Source organism: Balaenoptera physalus (genome assembly GCF_965194825.1).
Source record: "Balaenoptera physalus genome assembly, chromosome: 5".
NCBI classification, from domain to species: Eukaryota; Metazoa; Chordata; class Mammalia; order Artiodactyla; family Balaenopteridae; genus Balaenoptera; species Balaenoptera physalus.
This window is the reverse complement of record NC_138884.1, coordinates 146,023,621-146,042,201: the sequence shown is the minus strand read 5'-3', so window position 1 is coordinate 146,042,201 and position 18,581 is coordinate 146,023,621. Positions and strand designations below refer to the sequence as shown.

General features: G+C 35.5%; 1 protein-coding gene across 3 annotated transcripts in view; it reads right to left on the bottom strand.

Moving 5' to 3' along the window:
• The window catches only part of NAA15 (N-alpha-acetyltransferase 15, NatA auxiliary subunit), a 75,271-nt gene that overhangs the window by 42,082 nt on the left and 14,608 nt on the right, over positions 1-18,581 (bottom strand). For all 3 annotated transcript variants that reach the window (XM_082462148.1, XM_082462149.1, XM_082462147.1), the window contains 3 exons: positions 8,305-8,389; positions 6,134-6,238; positions 3,739-3,896 (listed from right to left, as the gene is read on the bottom strand). In XM_082462148.1, the coding sequence (XP_082318274.1) occupies positions 3,739-3,896; positions 6,134-6,238; positions 8,305-8,389 (348 nt within the window). The remainder of the gene's footprint in view (positions 1-3,738; positions 3,897-6,133; positions 6,239-8,304; positions 8,390-18,581) is intronic.

Below are 18,581 nucleotides of genomic sequence, written 5' to 3'. Positions count from 1 at the left end.
CAAGTAATGAAATTGAAACTGTGATAAAAAATCTTCCAACAAACAAAAGTCCAGGACTAGATGGCTTCACAGGTGAATTCTATCAAACATTTAGAGAAGAGCTAACACCCATCCTTCTCAAACTCTTCCAAAAAATTGCAGAGGAAGGAACACTCCCAAACTCATTCTATGAGGCCACCATCACCCTGATACCAAAACCAGACAAAGATACTACAAAAAAAGAAAATTACAGACCAATATCACTGATGAATATTGATGCAAAAATCCTCAACAAAATACTAGCAAACAGAAACCCACAACACATTAAAGGGATCATACACCATGATCAAGTGGGATTTATCCCAGGGATGCAAGGATTCTTCAATATACGCAAATCAATCAATGTGATACACCATATTAACAAATTGAAGAATAAAAACCATATGATCATCTCAATAGATGCAGAAAAAGCTTCTGACAAGATTCAACACCCATTTATGATAAAAACTCTCCAGAAAGTGGGCACAAAGGGAACCTACCTCAACATAATAAAGACCATATATGACAAACCCACAGCAAACATCATTCTCAATGGTGAAAAACGGAAAGCATTTCCTCTAAGATCAGGAACAAGACAAGGATGTCCACTCTCACCACTCTTATTCAACATAGTTTTGGAAGTCCTAGCCATGGCAATCAGAGAAGAAAAAGAAATAAAAGGAATACAAGTTGGAAAAGAAGAAGTAAAACTGTCACTGTTTGCAGATGACATGATACTATACATAGAGAATCCTAAAGATACCACCAGAAAACTACCAGAGCTAATCAATGAATTTGGTAAAGTTACAGGATACAAAATTAATGCACAGAAATCTCTTGCATTCCTATACACTAATGATGATAAATCTGAAAGAGAAATTAAGGAAACACTCCCATTTACCATTGCAACAAAAAGAATAAAATACCTAGGAATAAACCTACCGAAGGAGACAAAAGACCTGTATGCAGAAAACTATAAGACACTGATGAAAGAAATTAAAGATGATACCAACAGATGAAGAGATAAACCATGTTCTTGGATTGGAAGAATCAATATTGTGAAAATGACTATACTACCCATAGCAATCTACAGATTCAATGTAATCCCTATCAAATTACCAATGGCATTTTTTATGGAACTAGAACAAAAAATCTTAAAGTTTGTATGGAGACACAAATGACCCTGAATAGCCAAAGCAGTCTTGAGGGAAAAAAAAGGAGCTGAAGGAATCAGACTCCATGACTTCAGACTATATCACAAAGCTACAGTAATCAAGACAATATGGTACTGGCACAAAAACAGAAACATAGATCAATGGAACAAGATAGAAAGCCCAGAGATAAACCCACGCACCTATGGTCAACTAATCTATGACAAAGGAGGCAAGGATATACAATGGAGAAAAGACAGTCTCTTCAATAAATGGTGCTGGGAAAACTGGACAGCTACATGTAAAAGAATGAAATTAAAAAAAAAAAAAATAAAAAAAAAAAAAAAAAAGAATGAAATTAGAACACTCCCTAACACCATACACAAAAATAAACTCAAAATGGACTCAAGACCTAAATGTAAGACTGGACACTATAAAGCTCTTAGAGGAAAACATAGGAAGAACACCCTTTGACATAAATCACAGCAAGATCTTTTTTGATCCACCTCCTAGAGTAATGGATATAAAAACAAAAATAAACAAATGGGACCTAATGAAACTTAAAAGCTTTTGCACAGCAAAGGAAACCATAAACAAGACGAAAGACAACCCTCAGAATGGGAGAAAATATTTGCAAACGAATCAACGGACAAAGGATTAATCTCCAAAATATATAAACAGCTCATGCAGTTCAATATTAAAGGAACAAACAACCCAATGAAAAAATGGGCAGAATGCCTAAATAGACATTTCTCCAGAGAAGACATACAGATAGCCAAGAAGCACATGAAAAGCTGCTCAACTTGACTAATTATTAGAGAAACGCAAATCAAAACTACAATGAGGTATCGCCTCACACCAGTTAGAATGGGCATCATCAGAAAATCTACAAACAACAAATGCTGGAGAGGGTGTGGAGAAAAGGGAGCCCTCTTGCACTGTTGGTGGGAATGTAAATTGATACAGCCACTATGGAGAACAGTATGGAGGTTCCTTAGAAAACTAAAAATAGAATTACCATATGATCCAGTAATCCCACTACTGGGCATATACCCAGAGAAAACCATAATTCAAAAAGACACATGCACCCCAATGTTCACTGCAGCACTATTTACAATAGCCAGGTCATGGAAACAACCTAAATGCCCATCGACAGACAAATGGATAAAGAAGTTGTGGTACATATATAAAATGGAATATTACTCAGCCATAAAAAGGAACGAAATTGAGTCATTTGTTGAGACATGGATGGATCTAGAGACTGTCATACAGAGTGAAGTAAGTCGAAAGAGAAAAACAAATATCGTATAATAACGCATGTATGTGGAACCTAGAAAAATGGTACAGATGAACCGGTTTGCAGGGCAGAGGTTGAGACACAGATGTAGAGAACAAATGTATGGACACCAAGGGGGGAAAGCCGCGGGGGGGGGGGGGGGGGATGGTGGTGTGCTGAATTGCGTGATTGGGATTGACATGTAGACACTGATGTGTATAAAATTGATGACTAATAAGAACCTGCTGTATAAAAAAATAAATTAAATTAAATTTAAAAATTTTAAAAAAAGATAGTACAAAGGAAAAAAACCACTTTTTTAAAATACAGTGCCCAACTACTGAGCTAAGATCTATAGAAAACAACTCAACAGGTACTACATGGAAAAATAAAAAGAGGGACTAAATAAATCTGATTTAATAGACTGATTTAAGGGTTAAAATATAGCTACAGTGGTGATCATTTTGTAATGCAGAAAAATACAGAACACTATGTTGTGCACCAGGAACTAATATAGCATCATAGGGCAATTAAACTTCAAAAACTCCAACCAACCAACCAAACTCAGAGAAAAAGAAATCAGATTTGTGGTTACCAGAGGTGGGAATGGGAGTGCCGTGGGGAGAACGGGGTATTAAATGAATGTGGTCAAAGGTACACACATCCAATTGTAAGATAAATTAAGTACTAGGGGTGTAATGTACAATATGATTAATATAATTAACATTTCTGTATGTTATATGTGGAAACTGTTACAAGAGTAAACCCTAAGAGTTCTCAGCACCAGGAACAAATATAATTTTTCCTTTTTCTATTACTTTGTATCTATATAAGATGATGAATGCTTACTAAACTTACTGTGGTAACATTTCACGATGTAAACAAAATCATTATGCTGTACACCTTAAACTTATACAGTGCTGTATGTCAATTATGTTTGAATAAAACTGGAAGGAAATCCCCCCCCCCGCACACACAATGTAGCTACTAAGACAGAATATTAGTCTCTATGAAGGTAAAAGGAATAAACAAACAAAAAATATATATATAAAAATGTTAATTTTTCACTGAATTGATTAACTCAATCTTATACAGTAATCCAACTCTGCCTCACAGTAAAATAATTTTTAAATCTGATTAGTCCAGTCATAAACACAATCACTACTGGGGGAAGAGAGTAAGATTCAATTAAATTTTTTTTTAATGGAAAACTTGTTATCAGAAAGTACTCAAAAAAAGTTTTAAATATTTAAACAATATTTCCTCCTTAGAATAAAAAAATTCTCTACTTACCCTGTAACCCTCAAGATCTCGCATTTGAATCTGTAGTAAAGAAAGGTCCCTTAAGATTTGAAGATTGTCTTTATCCCATTTTAGCGCATTTCTGTAACACTTAATGGCTTCATCATATTTCTTGTCTGACCTCTGGAGAAGGCCATAAACATGCCAACCTAAAGGATTTAGTTAAGGATACAACCTCCAGGTCAAGAAATAAAGTTCCAATAATATTCTCTATGAAACTCAGAAAACTACATCTATTTATAAAATTATAAGCTTAAAAAACAGAGAGAATATAAAGACAGAAGGTAGTCTGATACAGTGGGGAAAAAAAGCACAGCTCTTCGAGCCAGAGAAAACAGGTCTAGCCTGCCTTATTAGCTCTGTGACCTTAAACAAGTTAATTTAATCTTATGTTTCCTCAATTATAAAATATAAATAAATAGAAAGCCTATACAGCAAAGCACAGCAGTTTGGTGACAAAATGGAATAACATATAAAGTGCTCACTGGCTTGCACAAAAATAAATGCTCAATAAATATTAAGAATTATCTTTACTTTTAAAAGGAAAAAGAGGGAATGGGTATCCATGACATGTAATTGTTTTAAATCAAGTGTATTTTCTTTTCCTTAGCTAACAAGGTCCTTGGGACAGACCCTTAGTGCAGTATAAAGTTCCTAAAAATCAACCACTTAAATTTAGGGTGCAGGTGGCCAAAATGGACAGTCTCCTATTCAAAGAACTTAAAGTCTAGTAAGGGATACAGATAAGTAAGCAAAATTATAGTAGGCTGTAAAACTGTGCTACAAAGGGGGGAAAATATGTAAATAATCCCACTCCCTTAATACAGGTCTTTTTCACTTTAGATCTTGATTACTGCAAGTCACCCATCCTCCTGCCTTCAGTCTCTCTGCTTTTACTCTCACCTGCCAGAGTAACCTTTCTAAAACACACACAATCAAAAGAAGAAAGTCTACTTCCCTTTCCAGAAATGAGTAATGTTTCTCTCTCAGATCAGATTCCAACTTTTCAATCTAACAACTTCTACACTCCTTAAGAGTCAGTAAATACAGAATTTCTAGGGTGACATGTATAACTGAAAATACATATATAACGTTATAAATTTTATTTGAAAAATAATCTTCATTTTCATTATGCAAATGACAAAGTAAAGGTTAACAAATCTTCTCAGTTGGTTGAAACATGGTTTTAAAAAGCCTGAGATACACTACCCTTCATAATCTGGCACCCATTACCTACCTTCCTATTCCCCGCACCCCCATTTCAGGACTTGATCAACTCTCTTGAGGACTGCAACACCTTTTAACTGCCTTGAATCTTCTTCTTCTAAAAATCTATCCTCAAGGAGTTTAACACTGCTAAAAATTTAAAGAAATTTATGTTCATCAAGAGGAACCCAGTTAAATAAAGCATGGCAAGTACATATAGAACACTGCACCAACATTAAAATGATGAAAAGATAGCTACAAAATCTTATTACTTAATCCTTTGCTTACCTTTTCAGTTTCTGGTTACTCTCAACTCACTCACTTCTGCTTTACTGGATTAGTGATAATTGTTGAACAAATTATAACATTTTATGTAATACTCAGAAGTGTTAAGCTTCTACCAAGTATCTTCCTTCACTAGACTATAAGATCCTTGACAGCAAAATCCGTATCTTTTCTTAGTCTGTATTATTCCAGACTAACACTTGAAAATTTGCTAAGTGTTTCAGCACTTCATTGTGTTAGCCAACAAAATAGGTAAAGAAATATGTTAAAAACTATTTAAAAAACAGTAACCCACAATTTTTTCTCTATCTTCCCTCAGACATTTGTACGATCCTACTCTCACACTTCCCTTCATAAAATAAAATTCACCTCACACAGTACAGCATTATCAGGGACTATGTTAAGCATCATTAAATCTTTACACCACCCCAGTGAAGTGGGTATGAGTATTCTCATTTAACACATAAGGAAACTAAGCCCTAAGATCACAGTTAGAAAGAAGCTGAGCTGAGATTCAAACCAAAATGAAGCCTACTCCAAACCCTGGGCTCTCAATCAGTATACTATACTGCCTTCTAATACTCCTTATTGTATATCCTTCTCTAAATTCATGCTATGATGAAATCGGCAGGGTACCTCTTTTTTTAAGTGTGGGAAGAGCTTTCATAGATATTTTAAAAGGCAAGTCCCATTCATCTGTGACTAGATACAATGGTAGAACATGGCAGGTATACAAAAATGTTTCCTGAATGAAGGCAGTTGCTATTATTCAACTGAAGAAAGAACTATCTCCTCTGGAGTTACACAGTAAGAGAGATCTAAAGCTTCTGACTCCCAAATTGTTGCCTTAGCTCAACACACCACAATCCAACCCTTAAATATACAAAAAGGATACACACATGACTCTTCAAGTCATTTCTCAAACCTCTACGAACCAATTCATAAGCTTCTTCCTTTTTTCCCAAACAGTTCAATGTTAATCCTTTCATAGCCAGGGTTTCTATTTTTAAAAAAAAGAAAAAGAAGAAAAGGAAGAAAAAAGAAAAGGAATTTAAAGATAACTAACAACAACAAAAACGGTAACCATAATCTCAAAAACAAATGTTACATTATCCTAAACATTTAAAACTTCAAGGAGATTCCTGGGAAAATGTCCAGGTTTTTAAAGAATTAAAATATTTGTTAAATTGACAAATGAAGTAACTACACATTTCTATACTGTAGGCCTCCCTAGATTTTTTTTTCTTTTTTTTAGATAAAAAGATACAAAAATGCATGAATATCTGGTAATCCATATGCTAACAAGATAAAATGATTTTCCTACTGTTCAGGGGAATTCCATGACCTTATTAAATCACTACTTTAAAGTATGAAAAACTTTATCTTGAAACAGACTATCTCTGTGAACCCAAGTTACATAAAGGTTAAATTCACTGTTCAACTATTTAAATATACACATAAATTACATTTCTGGTTTTCATAAATTTATTTTAAAATGATTTTTTGGGATTACTATTAAATATACAAGTAAAAGAAGATGTCAAACACCTGTCGTTCACAATCCACAGATTAAAAAAGAGTTGAGGAAAATATTAATTTTCAGAAAGTGAAAAACAATATTTCTAATTTCATAATGTATATTCTATGAAACACAAATGAATATAAAATATTCATTATGATTAATTTGCCTTTTAGGACTACAATTTAAAATTTATAGAAAAATTAATTAGGAATAAAAGATAAGGATTAAACATATTATCCTGAGGAAAAGTCAACATTTATAGTAAAACACAGATAAAGAAACGGAAGCAAAAAAAAAAAGAAGGAAAAAAATGTGTACAAAATCATCAAAAATCATGCATAAATTTAAAGGAAAAGGAAGCAAACAAACAAAATATATTTGGCAAGTAGCCAAATTAGCAAGGTACTGTAGAAAGTAACACTTTGTTGTTAAACAGGTAAAATCTATTCTTGCAAGAAACAACTTCAAGTGTCTTAATTAATGAAAACCCAGGTTGTCAGTAAGTGTAGAACAAATCATAACTTATGTACTGTTAAAAAGTATTTTCAATTAAATTATGATACTTCATATGCAACCTGATTTCAGATATGTTAAAATATGAAGGGAAATTGCATTTTAGACACAATGAAAGTTGGTACTCTGCTGTACTGAAACTCTATGGTGACTATACGACTAAAAGTTATATTACCATTATGCATACTTTTGGAATGAATATAAAACAACCTAATATCCAACCGGCTAGCAAAACTATTTTTTAACAAGGAAATGGAGAGAGAAAATTTTAGATACTTTATTCCCACTGCTTTCCATCTTTAAACAATTTTATTACTATAGTGAAAGTACACGAGAGTACAGATAGCTAACAGGGAACTATTGCTCTCTCCCTCTTCAATACTAAGAGAACATTATCAAATTAATTAACAAAGAGTCATGTTTCCTAACTACAAATCAGACCTGTGAAAGCTTATTTTTCCTTTGCTTCTTTACAAGTTTATCCTACAAACATCTCACTGTCCAATTTTCTACCCTCACACAGGCAAAAGCTATGTAAACTTTCAAAATCATGTCTTAAACATGACTGTCTTGAAAAACTAATTAAGATACAATGCTAAATAAGAAGGTGCTGGTTCATGAGCAAAGACCCAAATGGATACTTTCTGAATAAGCTTATTGTAAGGAATAAAATTTCTCTAGCTCAACCAAAGTTCTCAAGCAAAATTTTCTTGTAACATTTTAAATAAACTTATTTATTAAACTTAAATTAGCATATTTGTCTTACTAGGTTCTTTTGCCTTTCCTATGGTGCTAATATTCAAAATAGGAATAAATCAGAACTCAAGTAGATTGTGTTATCATTTTCTCGACAATAAATTCAAAGTATTAGTATTAAACATCTCACAGGAGTCAAGGATAAGAAGGTCCATTCTCTCTGGAAAACAGTCTAGGCAGCTGGGATTAACAGAACCCAAATAAGTGAAACCAGACAAGTAAGCAAAGCCTTACCTACTTACGCTTACAAGCAAGTGTACAGTATTTACACTTACCTCCATGCTCAGCAAATTTGGGGTTAGAGAGGATTTGTTTACAGAATTTCAATCCATTTCTGTACTGTTTATGTTCATAACATCTCTGTCAAAACAAAAGAGAAAACTTTAAGTTTAGCAAGAAATGCAAACAATTTTAAATTCGGTGCTAAATTTTTGATTCTGTTAAATACAACAAAATGATCACGTTATTTCCATATTCTCCTAAATCCCACTAAAACGCAGTTTAAAAAAAAAAATACAGGGAGTTCTCTGGTGGCTTAGTGGTTAGGATTCGACACTTTCACTGCAGTGACCGGGGTTCAATCCCTGCTCAGGGAACTGGATATCGCAAGCCACACTGTGCAGCCAAAATTAAAAAAAAAAAAAAAAAAGGAAGGTTCAAATACAGAAAGTAAAAGCAAGACAAAGGGACAAAATATACATAAGAAAATCATTAGCTTACTCCAAAAGGTCCAACAAGTGTTAATAATATGAAAACTGGAAAAAAAAAGAAAGGTGTAGAAATTATATTTTAAAATAACATTTTCTTTTTGCTGAAGGAAACAAGTCTCTGAAGCCACAAGGGACAAACAAGTGCATGCAAATTAACAAAGGGGAAAAAAGACCCACACTATGGCACACCATAATGAAAATTCAAAGCCTGGAAATAATGGTCCTTAAAAACTTCCAGAGACAGGGGTTTCCCTGGCGGCGCAGTGGTTAAGAATCCGCCTGCCAATGCAGGGGACAAGGGTTCGAGCCCTGGCCCGGGAAGATCCCACATGCCGCAGAGCAACTAAGCCCGTGTGCCACAACTACTGAGCCTGAGCTCTAGAGCCTGCGAGCCACAACTACTGAGCCCATGTGCCACAACTACTGAAGCCTGCACGCCTAGAGCCCGTGCTCCGCAACAAGAGAAACCACCACAATGAGAAGTCCGCGCAATGCAAAGAAGAGTAGCCCCCGCTCACCACAACTAGAGAAAGCCCATGCGCAGCAACGAAGACCCAACACAGCCAAAAAAAAAAAAAAAAAAACTTCCAGAGAGAAAAAAACAAGTCACATAAAAAAGATCTGTTATCAGAATAGCACTGAACTTTTACTCCAAAGTCACAATGGAATATTGCTAAAAGCTATAAAACTACACACAGCCTTCAAAATTCAGAATTCCTTACCTAAACTGTCAATCAAGTATATATAAGTAAAATGACAGTTTAAAGCTTCTCAGAAAGTTAAAATTTTATCTCTGCACTCTTCCTTAGGAAGCTATTAAAAGGAATCAAAACAAAAAAGATAACATGGGACTTAGTAAATAAGTAATCTAATGCAGAAAAAAGAACTAGAGAACAACCACTCCAAAATAAAACAGGACGCCAATGGCCACCATGGAATAGGTTTCTATCAAGGACAAAAATGGAAAATTTTATTTATAAACACCTGACAGAAATACAGGCACATTTGGGGAAAATGAGCAATGGGTCTATAGAAAACCAGGCAACTGAATAAGTAAGATAGGTATTAACTCCAGGAGAAATAAAGTCTTATATAAGAGAGTGTGGTGGTCTTAGTGGTCTTAGCGTAATATTTGGCTCGACAATAAAAAAATACGTGTATAGTTATAAAAATGTAAATATTTAATACTGGTTTATCAAAATATTGTGATATAAGTATAAAGAGAGAAAGACAAGTGAGCAAATGTGTGAATGATGAAGTTCCAAGCCCTCATTCTCCATAAGCAGAAGTCAACAAATGTCTAAAAGTCATGAGAAATAATGTTATAGGGACTTCCCTGGTGGTTCAGTGGCTAAGACTCCATGCTCCCAATGCAGGGGGCCCGAGTTTGATCCCTGGTCAGGGAACTAGATCCCACATGCCACAACTAAGAATTCTCATGCCGCTACTAAAGATCCTGCGTGCCGCAACGAAGATTCTGCGTGCCACAACCTAAGACCTGGCGCAGTCAAATAAATAAATAAATATTTTAAAAAAGAAGAAAGAAATAATGTTATATTACTAAGCAACAGAAAAGCAAATACCAGAGAAAATAGCTAGAAGGACTGAGGGTGCTTGATTCTGGTGTGGGAAGGTATGGAGGGGATGGGGAGGGGGGGTGAGTTGACAAATTCTTTTTCATCATAAACCTTTTAGTGCTATCTGACTTTTAAGTATCACCATGTGCTTTCATAACAATAATTATTTTTAAAGCACTGTATTCATTACAGAAAACATCTTAAAGATATGGTACTCTATGCCAGATTTCACTGTCATAAGTTTAAACAAATTTTACTCACAATTTTTAAAACAATACATTCAAAATCTGGGAGGGGTAGTTAATGCAAATGATAATAAAATCATAGAAAAATGTGGAGAAACAAAAATGTAAAATTTTACATTCAGCACCATGAAATCAACTGCTTAAAGCTCAATGATAGAGCCAACTACAGAGCTGTCTTATAATCAACTATGTACTCACCATCTCTATTTTGTTGTTCACATTTCAAACCTAATACACTATCCAAAACACAACTGATTTTCCCCCCAGAATCTATTCACCAAGTCTTCACTGTCTCAAGAGATGCCCTTCCCTCAACTCACCCTCACTCAGATGATGAAGCAAAAAACCTAATTATCCTCTGTGTTTTCCTTCCCTGACACTTCCATTCTCTAGTAGATCCATCAGTCCTAGTTTCTCTGCAATAGCTTCCTAACTCTCAGCCCTTCCCACAATCAACAGGCAAAGTGATCTGGGGGATACGAGGGAGGGGAGAGCAGAAGCAGTAACGTAACCATATGCAGCCAAAGAAACATACGACTAAGCAACTAAATTTAGTGTTCCTATTTACTTAGCAGAAAGCCTAAAAATAATTTTTCTTATAATAATTAAAATATTAGTAAAAACCATTAAAGGAAGCTATGACATAAAGACTAGGCTAATTAAAAGTGACACTCCTAACTTGTCACTGTTTTCCAGGAACTACATACATACAAAGAATAGTTTAAGCACACTATTCTTTTTTTTTTTTTATAGATCTTTATTGGAGTATAATTGCTTCACAATACCGTGTTAGTTTCTGTTGTACAACAAAGGGAATCATCCATATGCATACACATGTCCACATATCCCCTCCCTCTTGAGCCTCCCACCCACCCTCCCTATCCCACCTCTCCAGGTCATCGCAAAGCACTGAGCAGATCTCCCTGTGCTATGCTGCTGCTTCCCACTAGCTAACTATTTTACATTCGGTAGTGTATATATGTCGATGCTACGCTCACTTCACCCCAGCTTCCCCCTCCCACCCCATGTCATCAAGTCCATTCTCTATGTCTACCTCTTTATTCCTGCCCTGCAGCTAGCTAGGTTCATCAGTACCATTTTTTTTTTTTTTTTTTAGATTCCATATATATGTGTTAGCATACGCTATTTGTTTTTCTCTTTGTGGCTTACTTCACTCTGTACGACAGACTCTAGGTCCATCCACCTCACTACAAATAACTCAATTTCGTTCTTTTTATGGCTGAGTAATATTCCATTGCATACATGTGCCACATCTTTATCCATTCATCTGTCAATGGACATTTAGGTTGGTTCCATGTCCTGGCTATTGTAAATAGTGCTGCAATGAACACTGTGGTACACGTCTCTTTTTGAATTACGGTTTTCTCAGGGTATATGCCCAGTAGTAGGATTGCTGGGTCATATGGTAGTTCTATTTTTAGTTTTTTAAGGAACCTCCATACTGTTCTCCATAGTGGTTCTATCAATTTACATTCCCACCAACAATGTGGGAGGGTTCCCTTTTCACCACACCCTTTCCAGCATTTATTGTTTGTAGATTTTTTGATAATGGCCATTCTGACTGGTGTGAGGTGATACCTCATTGTAGTTTTGATTTGCATTTCTCTAATAATTAGTGATCTTGAACATCTTTTCATGTGCCTCTTGGCCATCTGTATGTCTTTGCCATCTGTATGTCTTCTTTGGTGAAATGTCTGCTTAGGTCTTCTGCCCATTTTTTAATTGAATTGTTGTTTTTTTTGATATTGAGCTCCATGAGCTGTTTTTATATTTTGGAGTTTAATCATTTGTCTGTTGTTTCATTTGCAAATACTTTCTCCCATTCTGAGGGTTGCTTTTTGTCTTGTTTATGGTTTCCTTTGCTGTGCAAAAGCTTTTAAGTTTAATTAGGTCCCATTTGTTTATTTTTGTTTTTATTTCCATTACTCTAGGAGGTGGGTCACAAAAGATCTTGCTGTGGTTTATGCCAAAGAGTGTTTTTCCTGTGTTTTTCCTATGTTTTCCTCTAAGAGTTTTATAGTGTCTGGTCTTACATTTAGCTCTTTAATCCATTTGGAGTTTATTTTTGTGTGTGGTGTTAGGTAGTGTTCTAATTTCATTCTTTTACATGTAGCTGTCCAGTTTTCCCAGCACCACTTATTGAAGAGGCTGTCTTTTCTCCATTGTATGTTTTTGCCTCCTCTGTCATAAACTAGGTGACCATATGTGCATGGGTTTATCTCTGGGCTTTCTATCCTGTACCACTGATCTATATTTCTGTTTTTGTGCCAGTACCACACTGTCTTGATTACTGTAGCTGTGTAGTATAGTTTGAAGTCGGGGAGCCTGATTCCTCCAGTTCCATTTTTCTTTCTCAAGATCGCTTTGGCTATTCGGGATCTTTTGTGTTTCCATACGAATTGTAAAATTTTTTGTTCTAATTCTGTGAAGAATGCCATTGGTAGTTTCATAGGGATTGCACTGAATCTGTAGAGTGCTTTGGTTGGTATAGTCATTTTCACAATACTGATTCTTCCAATTCAAGAACATGGTATATTTCTCCATCTGTTTATGTCATCTTTTTTTTTTTTTTTTTTTTAATAATGAGAGCCTCTGGGAACTACAGTTTTGCCTTTTATTTTATTTAATTTATTTATTTATTACTTATGGCTGTGTTGGGTCTTCGTTTCTGTGCGAGGGCTTTCTCTAGTTGCGGCAATTGGGGGCCACTCTTCATCGCGGTGCGCGGGCCTCTCATTATCGTGGCCTCTCTTGTTGCGGAGCACAGGCTCCAGACGCGCAGGCTCAGTAATTGTGGCTCACGGGCCTAGCCGCTCCGCGGCATATGGGATCTTCCCAGACCAGGGCTCGAACCCGTGCCCCTGCATTGGCAGGCAGATTCTCAACCACTGCGCCACCAGGGAAGCCCTGTTTATGTCATCTTTGACTTCTTTCATCAGTGTTGTATAGTTTTGTAAGTATAAGTCTTTCACCTCCTTAGGTAGGTTTATTCCTAGGTATTTTATTCTTTCTGTTGCTATGGTAAATGGGAGTGTTTCCTTAATTTCTCTTTCTAATTTTTTCGTTGTTAGTGTATAGAAATGCCAGAGATTTCTGTGCATTAATTTTGTATCCTGTAACTTTACCAAATTCATTGATTAGCTCTGGTAGTTTTCTGGTGGCATCTTTAGGATTCTCTATGTATAGTATCATGGCATCTGCAAACAGTGACAGTTTTACTTCTTCTTTTCCAATTTGTATTCCTTTTATTTCTTTTTCTTCTCTAACTGCTGTGGCTAGGATTTCCAAAACTATGTTGAATAAGAGTGGTGAGAGTGGACATCCTTGTCTTGTTCCTGATCTTAGTGGAAATGTTTTCAGTTCTTCACCATTGAGTATGATGTTTGCCATGAGTTTGTCATATATGGCCTTCATTATGTTGAGGTAGGTTCCCTCTATGCCCATTTTCTGGGGAGTTTTTATCATAAATGGGTGTTGAATTTTGTCAAAAGCTTTTTCTGAATCTATTGAGATGATCATATGGTTTTTATTCCTTAATTTGTTAATATGATGTAAAGACTAGGCTAATTAAAAGTGACACTCCTAACTTGTCACAGTTTTCCAGGAACTACATACATACAAAGAACAGTTTAAGTACATTATTCTTTCTTTTTAAAATAAATTTATTTATTTATTATTTTTGGCTGCATTGGGTCTTCATTGCTGTACATGGGCTTTCTCCAGTTGTGGTGAGCAGAGGCTACTCTTTGTTGTGGTGTGCGGGCTTCTCATTGCAGTGGCTTCTCTTGTTGCAGAGCACGGGCTCTAGGCACGCAGGCTTCAGTAGTTGTGGCACGCAGGCTTCAGTAGTTGTGGCTCGCGGGCTCTAGAGCGCAGGCTCAGTAGTTGTGGGGCACAGGCTTAGTTGCTCTGCGGCATGTGGGATCTTCCCAGACCAGGGCTCGAACCCGTGTCCCCTGCATTGGCAGGCAGATTCTTAACAACTGCGCCACCAGGGAAGCCCCCTAAGTACATTATTCTTAAAACCCTCAATTTGCTCTCTAAAAATTTATTTCTGTAAAAACGTAGTAAGGGAACTTCCACTTTTGGCCATGATGGAGTGAGGCTGAACTTGTCCTTCTAACGTAAACAACAAAACCAGACAAAATATATAAAATAACTGTTGCCAGACATTGGACAACAGGCAGTGCAGGATTGTGAACCACGGGTTGGGGGGACATGACACACTTGGTAATGTCACTGTTTTACAGATCATAGCACAGGGAGAAGGATCCGAAGCAGAGCACAACAGTCCACAGAGCTGAAGAAACAAAGACTGAAGTTCACGGAGGCTGAGGTATTCTGCAAGGCAGAGTACTGAAAGTGATGGAACTATTCAGAGAAAGACATCCAAAAATCTGCATGGGGTCCTCGTGCATCTGTTGCCAGAGATTACAAACCTAGTTAGTGGCAAAATTCCTAGTTAGTGTTGGCGGGCCTAACAGTCTAGGTCCTCTGAGTCCCAGTTAAGAGCTCTTTCCATCACATACAGAAATTTTATTACATTTTATTAACATAAATATTATTAAAGCCGAGTTTTCATCTTTTAACAGATCTTCTAATCAACAAATTCAACTTTTATCTCACCTTTTGTTCCTTTGCTTACTCAGTACTATAATCAAATAGGCAATAAAAATGCCAAAAATAAGGTGACAAAAATGAACACACACAGATTAACCAATTTGATAATTCTCCCAAATAACTGAGTTTACCAAATGAAAATGAAAAACCGAACTCCACTTTCTTTGAATGAGATAATAATACTATACACTTAGTTTTTTATTTTATCAAACTTCACAAAAGTAATTAAGTTTCAGTTCCTAATGATTATGCTCCCAATTAATGAAATTTGGCGGCTGCTCATATTGAAATTATACTCAATGCCACTAACCCAATTATCTTCTGTCAAGGTGACCCATAAAAATAATTGAGAATGGCATACCATTCAGTGTGCATTTAAGGAAACAGACCTCAATCTCTTTTTTTTCCTAAAAGCACTACTCTTACAACAGGTCACTCATAACAAATGAGAGTAGTATTCTCACAGTTTAATGGAAAAAGTAACAGCAAACATTCAATTTACTTTACCCCAGAAAATGTCCTTGAAACTTCTGCTCTTGCCCAAAGATAAACTCTAGTAGCATACAGGGTTTACAAGAAAAATAGGAAGTAGTATATCATATTCAACAATTTCTTTCCTCCAAACATATAAGGCCAGATCTATGTATAATTCAGCTTTAACACAGGTTTCTGTCTAATCAAAATGGAATCTTATAAAAGCAGTCTTAAAGTATAACAGAAGATATAATCATAAGAAGTCCTTTTTTGAACTATTCAAAAGGCGTAAATGTACAAAATGAAAAAAATAATTTGCTTGTTTTTAAAAATCCCATGTAACACTATCACCAAAGTTAATTCTACAGAATCATGGGAATAAAGCTACCATGATAAGATTCTTTTTTTTTTTTAAACCATAAGATACTTAATGCTGCTTTAATCAAACCTGTAGACTTAAAGTAAATCTTTAGAGAATTTACTTTGATTTAGGTTAAGAGAGATGCAAATACTACATACAGTATACTTTGACCAAAGGTTTCACATCAATTCACTTAAAACAGGCTTTGTAAAACGACATTGTGGGCAGACATGTTAAGTTCTCCATAGTAGAATCATCAAATTAAATAAAAATACATGTCTACAATCCCATCTCTGAAATTCTTGTGTTTGGGGAGTTCTTGAAATTTCAGAATTATAAATAAGGGGTTCCCTTGGTATGGAATGAATGCCATAGTATTCTGTTTGTCACCTTGCCTGTAACATGAACATATGTTAATTCAAAATTAAACATAATAGTTTCAAAAATATTAGAATATTGTAGACGGTTAGCTTTCATTAGCAGCTAAATTTTAAAATATTAACACTGTGCTACAGAAACAGTAAAGCAAAACAGGATATAATTCAAACAGAATGAACTGTTCAAATCCTGTGTGCTAAATGCTGGCACCATACACTGAGACTCCTGCTTCTAAAATGTCTAGGAATAACTGATACCAGCTCATGCTCCTGCCAAGCATAAAACTGGTTAAGTAAATATGAAATAATTATTTTCAGCCATTGGACAATAGCCAACACAGGACTGTGCTCTTAGAAGGGAAACAAGGTAAATCCCAAGAAAATCTTTTTTTTTTTTTTTTTTTTTTTTTGCTTATAGGCATTTTCCAGACTGCAGAATAGAGAGGAGGAACACAAGTAGAACATGGCAGTCTTACTGACCTAAGCAGATATCTGAGATAGAAAACGCCTGAAGAGCTGAAACTTATGGAGCAGGGTATCAGAAAGAACTGTACAGAGATGAAATTTCAGAAATCTGTACAAGAGTTTTGGTCAAATATTAAATTGATCAGGCACACTGCAGAATTCTACTCAAGTTGGCCAAGAACAACTACCAAGTAGCATGAGCTGAACAACTATTGATGCTTATACATGGCTGGGAGACATCTGAGTTCCAAACATCCAGTTAGAGACTTCATTAAACGCTCCAGGATTCATCAGAGACCCAGAAATGCCACACCTTGGGAATAAGGATAATCTAGACCCACTTTTATTAAAGCTTAAAAACAAGAACAAGCTGATGCACAAGCAAATTAACCATCTGCCAAAACAAAACTCTATTACAAAGGACAACAAGATCCAGATACTCAATATCCTAGTGTCTATAATACACATTACAGAAAAACAAAAATTATTAGAAATGTGAAGAAACAGGAAATTGTGACCCATGACCTACAGAAAAAAATTAATCAACAAAAACAGATTCAGAAATAATGATAGAAATAGCAGACAGACATTAAAACAGTAACTATTAAGTAATATTAAAAGATTGAAAGGAAAACATGAAATAATCAGGAAACAAATAGGAAATCTCAATAGAGAACTGGAAACTATTAAACCCACAGAACCGAGAATCTCAACAAACTTCAAGCAGGATCAACTAAAAAAAAGAAAACAACAAAACAAAAAGCAAACAAAAAAAGAGGCACATCACAATCCAAATGCTAAGAAGTAAGGACAAAAGAGAAAATTATAAAAGTAGTCAGAAAAAAGCCTGTATTCTAAAAGGTCTCCAATTATCATATCAGCTTCCACCTTAAGAAAGTAGAAAAATAAGAGCAAATTAAACTCAACATAAGCAGAAGAAACAAAAGAAAAAAGAACAGAAACAATGAAATAGAAAAGAGAAAAATAAAGGAAATCAGTGAAATCAAAAGCCGGTTCTTTGAGAAGATCAATAAAATTGATAAACCTCTAACCAAATATGGGCATGATCACAAAAGTACACAGCACAGCGAAATAACTAGAACCCCAGCTTTCTAGACAGAGGATGAGAAGAGGAGCCCCAGGGAAACAAAATATCAGGAAGATCACAGAGGAGGTGGAACTGGGGAAAGCAACCCCATAAAGTTGTTTATGAATTCCAGGGTTCATAAACATGCAATCTTATTCACAGCACACCAGACTTTGAGAACTGAACTAACAGATACATCATCCAGGCCCCAGGCCAGCTACTGGATGGCACATTAGCAGGACAGATCCAACCAGTACTACAAAGATTTTAAAAACAGAACTGACAGTAGAACTGTGACATGGCAAATAAAGAAACCAGGCTATTTACATCAATAGAAGATAGTGACATATAAAATTTAAATATAATACATACAATTTATGGGGGGTGGGGTTGTTTTGTTTTGGCCACACCGGGTGACATGCAGGATATCAATTCCCTGACCAGGGATCGGACACGTGTCCCCTGCAGTGGAAACGGAGTCTTAACCGCTGGACCGCCAGGGAAGTCCCAATACATACAATTTAGATTTGGCATTAACATTACATAATTTTCTTTAGTATTAAATACACCTTTCTATTGTTTTCCTTCAGCTAATAAAAAAAACATTTTATCCAT